Source organism: Oncorhynchus mykiss, chromosome 11 (genome assembly GCF_013265735.2).
Source record: "Oncorhynchus mykiss isolate Arlee chromosome 11, USDA_OmykA_1.1, whole genome shotgun sequence".
NCBI classification, from domain to species: Eukaryota; Metazoa; Chordata; class Actinopteri; order Salmoniformes; family Salmonidae; genus Oncorhynchus; species Oncorhynchus mykiss.
The window spans coordinates 50384607-50398625 of record NC_048575.1 but is presented as its reverse complement, the minus strand read 5'-3'; the positions used below and the strand labels follow the sequence as shown (position 1 = coordinate 50398625).

Genomic DNA, 14019 nt, shown 5'->3' with positions numbered 1-14019 from the left:
AGACTGTTCTCTCTGCTACCGCATGGCAAGCGGTACCGGAGCGCAAAGTCTAGGTCCAAGAGGCTTCTAAACAGCTTCTACCGCCTAGCCATAAGACTCCTGAACATCTAATCAAATGGCTACCCAGACTATTTGCATTTCCCCCCCTCCCCCCCTTTACACCGCTGCTACTCTCTGTTGTTATCTATACATAGTCACTTTAATTTCTCTACCTACATGTACATATTACCTCAATTACCTTGACTAACTGGTTCCCCCGCACATTGACTCTGTACTGGTACCCCTTGTATTTAGTCTCACTATTGTTATTTTACTGCTGTTCTTTTAATTACTTGTTACTTTTATTTCATATTCATATTTTTTGAAACTGCTTTGTTGGTTATGGGCTCGTAAGTAAACATTTCACTGTAAGGTTGTATTCACCTGTTGTATTCGGCGCATGTGACTAATAAAATTTGATTTGATGTGGTTTTGAGAGAACAATTCTGCTTCTGTCTGCTTTACATAGCATGGTTGTGGGCAACCACCTCTTGTAGTCGGGGGAAGTTATAACACGTTTCTCATTCAGGTCTTGTACCACTGATGGACTACAAGTGCAAGCTTAAGTAAGTAGCCTACTCGAAAGTAGACTTTATGACTTCATCATAATCACAAGTTCCATTGTGTAGAGATATTGTAACCTTAATCTCACAATTTGTTTTCAGTTATGTATGCTTGAATTAGCTTTACATGTTAATATTTTAGTAATTTAGTAGACACATTTATACAGTAGTGAGTACATACATTTTAATGCTTTAGTGCCTACCTCCGGTAGGACATTAATTTAATGTTCACTTTCAAATATAATATTTGTACTTTAAATCAGGGAATTCTATTTTTTGCTATGATTAAAAGCTATTTTGTGACAAAGTTTATGTCCTTGTGGTAGGTGAGTCATGGTGAGATCTTTTCTCACCTCAGCTCCATGTTTTACATCCTGTTCAGTGGCTACACTTAACACCGATTTACAAGAATTGACAACGATGTAGCACACTGTGTTCATTATTTTTGAACTAAATATGTACATTTTCTTTGGTCTGACTAGCACTCTGTTCCATTTTCAATTTTTCAAGGTGAATGTTTATGTCATGCATCCCCCCACATCCCATCCCAAGATGAACAGCACAATGCTGCCTCTGGACATCATTACAGCCAACAGCAGTCTCTGTACAGTGGAACCCCAGCATATCTCCATCACTGTTTTCCTCCTCCAGGTCTTCCTGGTTGGTTTCCTCCTCAACAGTTTCAGTCTGTGGGTCTTCTGCTGCCGTATACCACAGTGGAGCTCTGGTGCCGTCTTGCAGTTTCATTTGGCTGTCAGTGATGCTATCATCACACCAGTTGCACCATTTATTGCAACATACTTTGTCATGGGTAGCCACTGGCCCTTTGGAGCTTTTCTGTGCAAGTTGAAGATTGCTCTGCTGTTCATTCACTTCTATGGCAGTATCCTGTTCCTCACACTCATCAGCATTCATCGATATGTGGCAGTGGTCCAGTTTAAACAAGGCTCCTGCATGAAACGAAAGGTGTTTGTTCAGTAGCTGTGTGCTGGAGTCCGGCTGGTTTTGCTGGCTAAGGGGATTGCCTGTTTCTACTTCTTTAACACAAGCCAAGTGGGAAACCGCACGCTATGTCTTAGCATTCATCAGCGAGATTACATTGAGACTTACTTTGCCATCAACTTCGTTTTGCTCACCCTTGGGTTCCTAATGCCTTTCTCAGTGGCAGTGACGTGCTACGTTCAGATAGCAAGATCAGTGTCTCGTATCAATATCAACACGTTTAAGGGCCGTGGTATTAAGGCCAAGTCTCGTAAAGTGGTGGCCATGTGTCTGGTGATATTTGGACTGTGCTTCATGCCTTTGAACGTGATACGCACTGGGGCTGTCGTGTTAAAGAAGTACTTTCCAGAACAATGCATCCTTCTGCAGGTGGAGACCTCATACTATTATTCCTGGGTTTTGGCTGGAGCAAACTGCTGTCTGGACCCATTGCTTTACTGTTTTGGATCACACAATTTTGTCAAGGCTATTCATAGGTCTCTCAGAAAATGTGATGTCAAGTTCAAAGAAGACCCTCCCACAAATGACCAGATCAGCTACGATGCTGCTATTGATTTTCCCTCCATTGTATTAGAACACAAGGAAAACATGTCCACACCCGGCATTTGAACACGTCTTGAAGAAGGAACCTCATAGTAGTCTCATCACATTTGCTCAGTGTCTTCATCATCCTGAGAAAGTATAGTTTTCATTATCTATAACATAAATAGTATTCATAGAATTGACATGGGACATGTGAAGAAAAAATTTATGTCCCTGAGAGTGATCACACATGTATTCTTTATTGATGTGTAATAATGATTAGATACTGTAATTGTAAAGCAAAACCTATAAACATGCGCTGTTTTAAACTAATCAAAGTGTATATCATATGCATGTTAAAAGGAATATATTTTCCACGGCATTCATTTGAAAAAAGTACATTTTACTCGGTTATAAGCAACAACAACAAAAAGTAATGGGGATGGGGTTGGATGTTCTATAGCTTGATGATTGCGTAGCTGATTTAAAAAAAAATGCATTTCCTCTTTCTGTTTAATTTTGTTATTACCGTCTCAATCAGGAAGTCTCTAGAGGAGCTGTGACGAGGTGTTCACACAGTCCCGTTCTGAACAGCACGTGTGAACGAAGTAATGCTTTAAGTCTTTGTACATTCTCTCTTCTGGGCATATAATAATAACAGGTTGTCTTTGGCATGATTATAAGGAGGGTAGAGAGCAAGATGATTACTTACTGTCAACAACATGCAGTTATAAATTCACAGTCTAGATATTAAAATCATTATAGTTTAAATCCAGCAGGGGTGGAAAAAGTACCCAATTGTCATACTTGAGTAAAAGTAAAGATACCTTAATAGAAAAGGACTCAAGTAAAATTTACAGTAACCCAGTAAAATAATACTTGAGTAAAAGTATTTGGATTTAAACATACTTAAGTATCAAAGTAAATGGTATTGCTCAAATATATTCAAGTATCAAAAGTAAAAGTATAAATCATTTAAAATTCCTTATATTAAGCAAACCAGACGGCACAATCAAATCAATTTACATATAGCCAATGGCACATGCCAACACTCAGACATCATTTCCAAAGAAGAATTTGTGTTTAGTGAGTCCTCTAGATAAAAATCAGTAGGGATGTTCTCTTGATGAGTGTGTGAATTGGACCATTTTCCTGTCCTGCTAAGAATTCAAAATGTAATGAGTACTTTTGGGTGTCAGGGAAAATGTATAGAGTAAAACATCCATAATTTTCTTTAGAAATGAAGTGAAAATAAAGTCAAAGTAATCAAACATATAAATAGTAAAGGAAAGTACAGACCCCAAAAAACTATTATACTTTACACCACTGAAGTCCAGATGTACTTGTTAAAAAATAATACAAATATTAGTATTTTGGGGATTTGTGAACTGGATAATGTTAGACAATTTTACCATTGTTATAGAACACTTGTTGAAAAGCAGAGGTGAATTGTAGGGCAAGAGAATGTGGCAACACAGGAAAGGTCAAATGTGAAATCATCTGTTGACATCACTCTACGAAGTGTTGCAAAATACATTCTGACATTTTTTTGAATACATGGAATCAATGTGATAATTCCCGTCCTAAGTATTACTCTTCATATATTTTCCTTCTAAGGTGTTTTAAGCATTAGTCTATTTCCACTCTACATCAATTACTTCTCAACATGACAGAACAGTGTCAACCTCCATGACCCTTCAGTCCCTGACCACCATCCCAACTGACATAAATATCCAAAAGCAGTCACAGACTTTCATGGTGTGAGCTTATCAATATAACAGCAATATCAGTGAATGTATCTCATTCTATATACAGCATGCAGCTTTCTCTCACTTCCATATTCATATCTCATTGATAATAGTCTGCATGCGGGTTAATGGGTCAACTCTTAACTGTTAAACAAATAGTTTTTTGGGTTGTTTTTTCCCCCATTGTGTAAGAATTATTATATTTTGTAATATAATTATTGTTTCTGTGATCTTTTTCTTTCATTTTAAAAAAACATTTTAAAAATCCCTTGCAAATGTACATAGAGTTGTCATCTCACAAACTCACTGAAGGGGGAAAGTGTTGACTATCCATACAGTAGGCATATCAGACACCCTAACTTGTATTTTAGAGGCACGTCTCGGTCCTGTAAAATATTTTCTGAGTCAATTTGATGTATGTAAATAACATTGAAAAAAAACAACTGATATTTAGTTTACCGGACGACAGATGCGTTACATTTCAATAAGTATTTAACTGAGACGTTTAAATAAGAGACCTAGTTTCATGTTAGTGACGTCACGTTGGGAGGCTGAACGGAAAGGGAAGAAAACGCCACCACAGAGCACAGGTGATAGACCGAGCCGTCGGTGGCAGCCTTTCGTGATGGGAAACATGGGAAAACTGCAAGAATTTGACATCACTTTTAAGGACAATAAAGTTGTTTATAGTCCTGGAGATGCCGTTTCAGGCACGCTGAAAATTACAACCGCCCAAGCTCTACTATTTAAAGGTAATGTTCTTTCAGCTGTCGTGAAACCTTCGTCTCCTCGGACTGACAAGAAAGTCGTGTTCCACTGAAACGAATGCAATGTTGTGATTTGTGACGCGCATTTTATTTACAGTAAAAACTTAGGATGTTGAATTGATTACTATGCTGTCACTCGAACAGACACTTTCTAAAGATGTGTTGGGGGGGGAAACAAGGTGATCAATCTCATTTAAAGGTGCTGTCAGAAAGGACAAATTTGACCGTCCTTTCTTAAGGTAAAACAACAACACTAACAAAAAACAATATTTGTTTGCCCATGAACATTTGAACCCAAGGATGAAGTGGCAAGGCAAGCATAGAAGTGGCAATCATAAACTCAAGTTGTTATATTCCAGAAAAGTAGTAGGATAGAACATTGAATTGTTCAATGGAACTGGAACTGTGTTCCTTGTTTCAAGGATCTCAAATGGCTGCTGACAGGTGGTCACCCTCATCCCGATCACTTGTTGCTAGAACAAAAACACAAATTCACTCATCTTTTCAACAACATTGTACTCTGGGTGATCAAACATGTTTTGAAACCGTGCGTGGAGTTAGAAAATACATTTGTTGGTTTCTATTTTTATTTTTTTTCTCTGAAATTTAGCCAACATGGAAACTAAATTGCCCTCTTGTCACACTGAAGGTGTTTTGTGTCATGGTTTGTTTACATTGCAGGTCAGAAAAAACAGGTTGGGCAGCTTTCGTCATTGCATTTCGATACTGGGCACAGTGTCACTAGCTGCACTGTTGTTGATAATTGATGCCTTATGAACTTGATAACCTTCCCAAATTACTACAGTATTGGCTATCTGACCCATGAGTTGTGAGGACTTCAAATTACACTGAACAACAATTTCAGAGATTTTACTCAGAGTTCGTGTAAGGAAATCTTGGGCCCAAATCTATGGCTTTCACATGACTGGAAATACAGATATACATCTGTTGGTCACATATACCTTTAAAAAAGGTGGGGCGTGGATCAGAAAACAAGTCAGTATCTGGTGTGACCACCATTTGCCTCATGCAGCGTGACACATCTTTCTCGTATAGAGTTGATCAGGCTGTTGCTTGTGGCCTGTGGAATGTTGTCCCGCTCGTCTTCAATGACTGTGTGAAGTTTCTGGATATTGACGGGAACTGGAACACACTGATGTACATGTTGTTAGGCTGGTTGAGTTGTGGTTGTTAGACTGGTTGGACGTACTGCCAAATTCTTTAAAATGACGTAGGTGGCTTATGGTAGAGAAATGAACATTCAATTGTCTGGCAACAGCTCTGGTGGACATTCCTGCAGTTAGCATGCCAATTGCACACTCCCTTAACTTGAGACATCTGTGGCATTGTGTGTGTGTAACCAAACTGCACATTTTAGAGTGGGCTTTTGTCGTCCCCAGCACAAAGTGTGTAATGATCATGCTCTGTTTAATCAGCCTCTTGATATGCCACACCGGTCAGGTGGATGGAATATCCTGGCAATGCATAAATCCTCAATAACTGAGATCTAAACAAATGTGTGCACAACATTTGAGAGCAATACGCTTTTTGTGCGTATGGAACATTTTGGGGATCTTTCGTTTCAAAAACATTGGGACCAACACTTTACAAGTTGTGTTTTATATTTTTGTTCAGTGTAGTTTTTCACAAGAGCTGATACTCCCTACAGAGCAGACTGTTAGTCTGTAATAGTGGACCCACTCTCATGTTCTTAAAAAGTAATAATGGGAAGTTAGAATTAAACTTATTGTGTGATGTAAGCAGAGTATTTAACTGAATATCAATCAGAGTACTGCACTTCATACTTCTACAGGGTTTGTTTATAGATTTGTTTTTACTTGGCCATCCTCCTCCAGGATTGTCTGTCTTACTGGGCTCAAACCAGAATTATGATTGATTGAGCTATTAATTAATTTGGGTCATAAATATGCACACTGCTGGCTAAGAGCTGTTGCCAATCCCCGCTGGGACTACCATTTAGTACCCTTTTAATTTCTGTGCTCATGGGCTTGTGACTTCAGTGTGTTTTGCAGCCAGGCATGTGACTAACTGAGGAAAGCAAACTGATCAAGTGTGCTGCATTACATCACACCAGGAAAACTACAAGTCACTGCCAAAATAAAGGAAACACTTGAGTAAATGAGGGTTACAAAGCATATTGAAAGCAATGTGCTTCCGCAGGTGGTGTTCCAGAGTTAATTAAGCGATTAACATCTCATGCTTAGGGTCATGTATAAAAATGTCCAGTTGCCCATTGATTTTGGCTACCATTTTCTTTATAATTTTTTTTTTTTTTACCTTTATTTAACCATGGCTAGAAGAAGAGATTAAAGGATCTCAAAGGATCAAAGGGGGTTTTAAAGGATGTGTGTGTGTGTCTGTCACCAGATATGCCAAGGCTTATTGAAGCTGTTCTGGTGGCCTAATGCCCTATTAAGACACTTTCATTTGGTGTTTCCTTTATTTTGGTAGTTACATGTATGTTTGTCTTTCTTTTACTGGTCTTTGTGTTTGGAATCCTCAGAATTAGAGTTAGCTTTTTTTTAGTTCTGTTGTGTGTATATATCTCTCTGTGACGTGTTTAAGTAGGTGTCCACAATAGGTGCTTTGTTTGCAAAAAAAGAACATATCAATCAGAATGTCAACTATCCTTAAAAGGGCTTTCAATAATACATTGCCATGCTCTGCTTCTGTTTGGATCTCCATTTTGTTATGAAGTCTGAGGACCTCAACTTCTCTTATGTTACTGTGTTTTTTACTATGTATTATCCCTGAAGATATCAAGGTGAATTGCCAAGGCTTCTGTGGTGTCACCAGCAAGATCGGCGACACAGACTGGACAGTGGAAGAGCAGTACTTCAGCAGCACTCTCTCTGTGGCAGATAAAGGTACTGTCAACGGGGACTTTACCTGCTTCTTTCTCACCTTTTTGGAGCTTCAAACATTACATTAATTTAAACATACACCTTCCAGTAAATCATTCTTTTGTAATGGATATTTCCCTTCATCACCTATGTATGTCAGAAGGAAACGGTAAACAAACATTTATTCCATATTCTCAGAGGTTCCCCATCTACCCTGAAAGTAAAATGTGATTCCTCGAAGATGAACAATTGTTAATGGACAGAATGTTTTCCAACCAGCTGATCTGATGTTTATCTTTTTTTTTCCCGGTGTCCCAGGAACCCTGAAACAGGGAGATCACATTTTTCCATTCAAGTTTCTCATTCCAGGTAAGGCCACTGAGTGATGGAGCTTTGTAGGCCTGTTGCACCACATTCCTTTAAACATATGGGGGTTTTCCTCATTTTATAATTAGACATGTCGAGGCATGTAAGTTTACTGTAGTTCTGACATAGCTCATTCACAATAAGCAGAAGTAATGTGAGCAATACATTACAGTACCGCTTCCTGTGGCTCTACATCAATGGTAATGAGGATTACCATAGGGACCATTGTCATGTGTTTTCAATGGAAATGGGGCTACAAATGAGCACACAGGAGAGTAATTGTAAGGTAGTTTACTCGTGCCCATGATCTGTTATTGAGGTATACTTTATCAAGGGGTTATAAGTCATTTAAAAATAATTCCTGATTAGCTTATAGTTAAACTCTGTAATAAACTTTTCTGACACATTTTTTGAGATCTTATCCTCGTACCCATTAGCCTCCTCTTCTCCAATTGTTCACTAGTGTGGTATGGACTGAGAGCATAGATGCCCTGAAGTGTGCAAAGCCACCTGTTGTAATACTATCTCCTGTACATGGTGGTCGTTTATGCTAACAATCTGTCATGGCCTACTTGTCTTTTTGTTTCAAACCTTTGCATGCTAAGGAAATGAGTGCGATAGATCACTCTTAAAACAGTATCACATGTTCTCCCTTATCTGTGCTATAGCTCTCTATGCTATAGATAACATCACAACCCCTCCGCCCATTACTCATCGATTTAAGGTCTATCAGACAGACCGACAGACAGACTGCCTTTCCAGCTGAGAAGGGATTCCCTTTCACTCTGATATAGCGGTCTTTCATAACAACGTACATGACACACACCACACAAACCCACACCAACCTATCCGGTCCTAATCAGCTGTCCGTTGTGATTTAAAATCTGTCACCTGAAACCTGCACACCTTCAAGACGTTTAATTGTAAAACAATTGCAATAGATAGAGGCCATTTGAAAGTCTGTTGCCTGTATTCTTGCCTCTGAAAATACATATGTGATTAATACCTTTACTCATTCCCTCCTATATAGCCTCTATTCCCACATCCTTTGAAGGGAACTATGGAAAAATTATGTACAGAGTGAGGGCTTTCATCGACACTTCTCGCTTCTCTAAGGACTATAAGACTGAGAAGCCTTTCTACCTGCTGAGTCTCCTCAACCTCAACGACGTGCCTGACATCCATGTGAGTTCTTCCCTAGCAGATTTGATACATTTTCACTTAATCAGAAATATCCAAGTCTTAGCAACAGGCCATTGGGGAATCTGGTCTTAACCTAATATTTCCCACCTGTTTCCAGGGACCTAGTTCATCTTCCGTTACTAAGACGTTCACCTACCTGCTGGGGGCGAAGACAGGAACGGTGGTGCTAAAGGCCCAGAGTGACATGAAGGGCTACACCCCTGGTCAGGTCATCAAACTGACCACAGAGATCGACAACCGGTCTGGGAAAACCACAGGGACTGTGGTGGCCCGTCTCATTCAGGTACTGAGTCTACAGCGCTTGAAATAAAGCAAGGCTATGGATTTACAACAGAAGAGTGTTGTACAACCAAGTGTGATTTATTCAATGGTGTTATAAAGCTGCAATGTGGTCATTATTGTCTCATCATTTTGTACCATATTTTTGTGTGCTCATCTCCAATAGAAAGTGACTTACCAGACGAAGAAGCCTACCATTGACTTGAGGACTTTAGTGCAGGTGGAAGGTACTGGGGTGAAGGCTGACAAACAAGCTGAGTGGAAGGAGCAGATTATTGTACCTCCTCTGCGCCAGTCATCTATGGCTGACTGTGGCCTAATAAACATGGAATACTTTATTCAAGTAAGCAACGTTTCTCTTTTCACAATACCGTTTCCTCTACAGCCAAACCCTTTGGTCCTCAGTTTAGCACGCATTTTTTGATGAAACCTTCTCCCCTTTACTCCCTGGTACATTAGATCTCTCTGAAATCTCCTGTGGTGTCATTTTTGTTGCCCATCCACATTGGAAACATCTCAGTGGACACCATGTCAGCACAGCTCTCCAGACCACCTCCCCAAACCCCTGATCCTCTTTACTCCTCTGCCAAGCCTGCCAAGCTAGAACACAGCAGCCGCTATGAGCCATCCTCCCATAACCAAGGACCTCGTACTACTGCCCCTCGCCCTGCCCGCCGCCCAGCCCCAAAACCTGTTCCCAGGATGAGAGTCTCTACTTCTTCCCCCAGTGCCCCTCCAGCTGAGATGGACTATCTGGCCAACTCCATGCCCACCCTCTACCCACTACTACCGCCAGAGTACAGCACCTCCACACTCCCACATGGTCAGTCTTTGACCCCTATTGAATAACCTGTAGTGACTGGCAGTGCTAATGCTATTTAGTTTTTACTTAGTTATCTTATTACACATTTTGATATTAAGTATTTGGGTTAAGTGTTTCTGGTGTTGTATTGTCATCTCACTGTATCAGTTGTGGCTGGCTTAAATCTTGGCTAATATCCAATATGAATATAAGAGTCTAATTGCCATTCTGTAGACATTTATTCCTTTGCTTCGTAAGCGTTTGAAATGCCCATGACTCATGTCGTTTCTGATGAAAAGTATGTAGTTGGGTGGGTATTGTGTAGTAATGTCTCTTTCTGTCTGATTACTGATATCTGCTGTCCTCTCTGTTACAGAAGCTCCTCCCAGCTACGTCGAGAGCTGTATCAGCAACACATAAACATCATGAAACAGGAGAGACTGACTGCTGGCAACTGTACACTGAACATTACAATCAACCTCTCTACTAGAGGATCATGATGCCAGGCAGCCCTCAAGTTAATTAGTATTGGTTAAGCAGCACCTTTTTACTGATTGTTTTCACACAATTTTAGCACTTTCAGGACAGTAATACGTTTTTACATAAACCATTTTTATAGCTGGAGCCAAGTTTTTAAAGTTAAGTCGGTGTCATATAGGATTAGTTTAGGGGTCTTCCGTGTGGTGTAGCAGTCTAAGGCACTGCATCGCAGTGCTTAAGGGCTTCACTAAAGACCGGGTTCGATCCCAGGCTGTGTCACAACCGGCTTTACTTGGCACTAGCAACTCCTTGTGGCGGGCCGGGCGCCTGCAGGCTGACTTCGGTTGTCAGTTGAACAGTGTTTCCTCTGACACATTGTTGCAGCTGGCTTCCGGGTTAAGCGGGCAGATGTTAAGGTGCGTGGTTTGGCGGGTCATGTTTCGGAGGACGCAATGACTCGAACATCGCCTCTCCTGAGCCCGTTGCAGCGATGAGACAAGATCGTAATTGAAATTGGGTGAAAAGGGGGGTGAAACACAACAACATTCTTTACAGTATATATTTTTTTCCTTGAGAATATGTTGAAATTGCATGTGTGATGCTTGAAATGTGAAGAACAGAGATTTTAGTATTGTATGTTTGAAAGTTGACTTGTGGAACTTGTCCTGCTGATATGTTTAGATATTGTATCCAACACACCTAGCTTAGTGGATGCTCCCATAATGCTATGGTTTGTTCTCTCTGTCTGAAAACACAGATTAATCTTATAAGGTGCACACTGAGATTGATGGTTTGACTGTGTAAGATTCTTAGTTTGCTATATAATAGTTATAGTCAGATTGTAGGATGTATAGTGTTGTTTAAAATCAAGCTAGCTGCGCATAGCGCTGTTGCCTTCATTTGGCTATGAAATCAACTGTGGTATATTATGTGATCTAGCATTTGCCATGGGATATCCTGTATATGATTTACACCAGCAAGCAGCTTTTCAACAGCAAGATTGTATTTGAGATTTATTTAAAGGTCCCAAACCAGATCAAAGTAAGACTACCAAAGTGTGAAAAATAACAGTTGCTTCTACATTGATAGTTTGATCATAACTGGTCCCCTCCCCCATGCCAAACATGAGGTGGGAGGTGGGACGTCACAAAGGTCACTTGTCTTGATATCACAAAAGCCTAATTTTAATACAACAATGGTTATTCTCTTACCTAATTTAAAGGGTTTTGGTTTACCTAGCTAGGTTGCTAGTCTACTGGTGCCATAATTTGACTGCATTGTGACAGCAACTGCAATTTGAGGTTTCCCCTATTGATCTAAATCAAATATACTTATAGGTTTCCGCTTTCATCTGTGTGTTGTGTTAGCAAGCAACTGGCTAGCTAGGTCTTCAGTCAGCATGTAACTAAAGCGTGGGAAGGGTTGCCCAAAACTCAGATCCAGTTGTCATGTCATTACATCAAGATATATGCCAAACGGAACATTCATACAAACGTCTTGACATCATTGATAGTCATGATATATGAACATTGACTGACAGAACATTGTCTGATATATATATATATATATATATATATATATATAATGAGAAGTACCCAGACCTCACCCTGTTAAGTAAATTTCTACTAAAATTGCCAAGATGAACTAGCTAGCTAGTGATAAACAGTGCTGACAATTCCATTTAGGCTAGCTCACTAAATTATACAGCAAACATTTTGTCTGATGCTGTTACAGTAAATTGGATTAACAAATAATTTGTGAAACCATGATGTGGTGTATGACAGGATTGGATGTTGCATGCAATTTCAATGTTTGAGTTGCTTTGTGTATCAGCATATTAGCTTGAGATAATGTCACTGCAAACACTGCTCACAGCATTTAAGATGCTCACTGCTTTCATGTCTTTTTCAAAGAACCGCCAGTCAAGGTGAGCTCCCCGCCTATTCAGTTTGTCTTTTCAGACTTCCTGTTAGTTTGACATGAGAGAAAGTACTTTGCTTTTTTTTTAATCACAAAAAAAATATTATGGGTGATCGTTTAGTAACTCAAAAGGCTATTTTACATGGGAATCAGAATGACTGTTCGGGTCATTTTGAGACAACCCCCTGTATGCTGTTGTTTTAAGATGTGAAACTGAACACCATACTGTAAATCCTACTCTATAGATACCTCTGGTGGCTGATAAATGAATGTCAATGGCATGCTTTACTCATTATTTTACACTGCTCAATGCATACCAGTGGAGGCTATTGAGGGGAGGACGTCTCATAATAATGGCTGGAACAGAGCCAGTAATGGAGCTCCATCCATTACTGTGAGTCCGTCCTCCCCCAATTAAGGTTGCACCAACCTCCTGTGATCCATACACTGTTTTATGTGATGTGTTTTTATTTATACTTTTCACAACTGTCTTATAAACAATTCACTATTCTGTATCCAAATAATTGTGTATGCATAGGAAAAACAGTGCCTTGATGCACAACCTAATAAAGTTGTTGTTTTTCACCATTTTTTTGTTTTGTGTTGTTGATTATGCTGGGATAATTGTACATCTCCATTTTTAGGCCCATTTGTCATTTGTAAACATGAAGGTTCTTACAGCCTATGCAGAGTAACATTTTAAACTCATTGTTACATCCCATTTGTCCTGTGTTATGCTCCTCTCCAATTTCCTATCCTCCACTAAAAAGAACGCCATATAAAATTAGCCTAATGTGATATTTGACAGCTGCCTTGAAGGACACAAATACAAAATGCTTTCAGCTACTAAGATCAGTGAAATGTAGGCTAAACTGACAACGGTGTGAAGAGCAGAAATCTCAACTAGCAAGCAAGTCGCAGCAATGAATAATTGCTTCTATAGCTCAGACTGAGATATGTGCGAATCTATATTGGTGCCCAGGCTTGGTTTTAGGTGGAAGAGCTTCAATCTTATTTTTATTGATTTTCATTTCCATATATATAAAGGATGAGGCTATAGATTGGCTTTGCAGACTTAAGAGTCTACATTGGAGAGTTGAAATCCCCTGCATGTTAGCTAGTGGGAAAACCCCCTTTTGGATTTTCACATGTTTAATTTTCGGGTTTAGGATAGTTCGGGTTCAGGGTTCATAGCGTTTGTTTACGCTCGGTGAGAATGAGTAGAGTTCAACACATGGAAAAAGGTACCACCCTATCTTTACAGTAGGATTCAGTCTGGATATTGGTTGGTCAAAGTGCAATGGCAGGTAACAGACGTGGAACATTAGAAGGAGCCATAACCCCATTAAAAAGGAAGAAGGTACTGTCTTTAAAAAATATATATTTATATTGATATTGCTCTGTTGCAAGAAACTCATTTGGATGATAAGGAGCATCTGAAATTGCAACAAGGGGGGGGTTTGG

The 14019-nt window shown here is 39.6% G+C and overlaps 1 protein-coding gene and 1 pseudogene across 2 annotated transcripts; both read left to right on the top strand.

The window, feature by feature from the left end:
- Nucleotides 1-524: 524 nt before the first annotated feature.
- LOC110535862 lies at nucleotides 525-2498 on the top strand (annotated as a pseudogene).
- Nucleotides 2499-4410: 1912 nt separating this feature from the next.
- LOC110535860 (arrestin domain-containing protein 1) lies at nucleotides 4411-13143 on the top strand. 2 transcript variants are annotated; one of them, XM_036935678.1, is made up of 8 exons: nucleotides 4411-4626; nucleotides 7419-7529; nucleotides 7824-7874; nucleotides 8902-9056; nucleotides 9172-9357; nucleotides 9520-9696; nucleotides 9945-10176; nucleotides 10532-13143. In XM_036935678.1, exons 1-8 carry the CDS (start codon nucleotides 4500-4502, stop codon nucleotides 10573-10575), a joined length of 1083 nt encoding a protein of 360 aa, XP_036791573.1. In that variant the 5' UTR covers nucleotides 4411-4499; the 3' UTR covers nucleotides 10576-13143. The 2 variants fall into 2 exon arrangements, with proteins under 2 accessions (XP_036791573.1, XP_021476877.2); XM_021621202.2 differs by having other exon boundaries at nucleotides 4413-4626; nucleotides 9813-10176.
- Nucleotides 13144-14019: the final 876 nt, after the last annotated feature.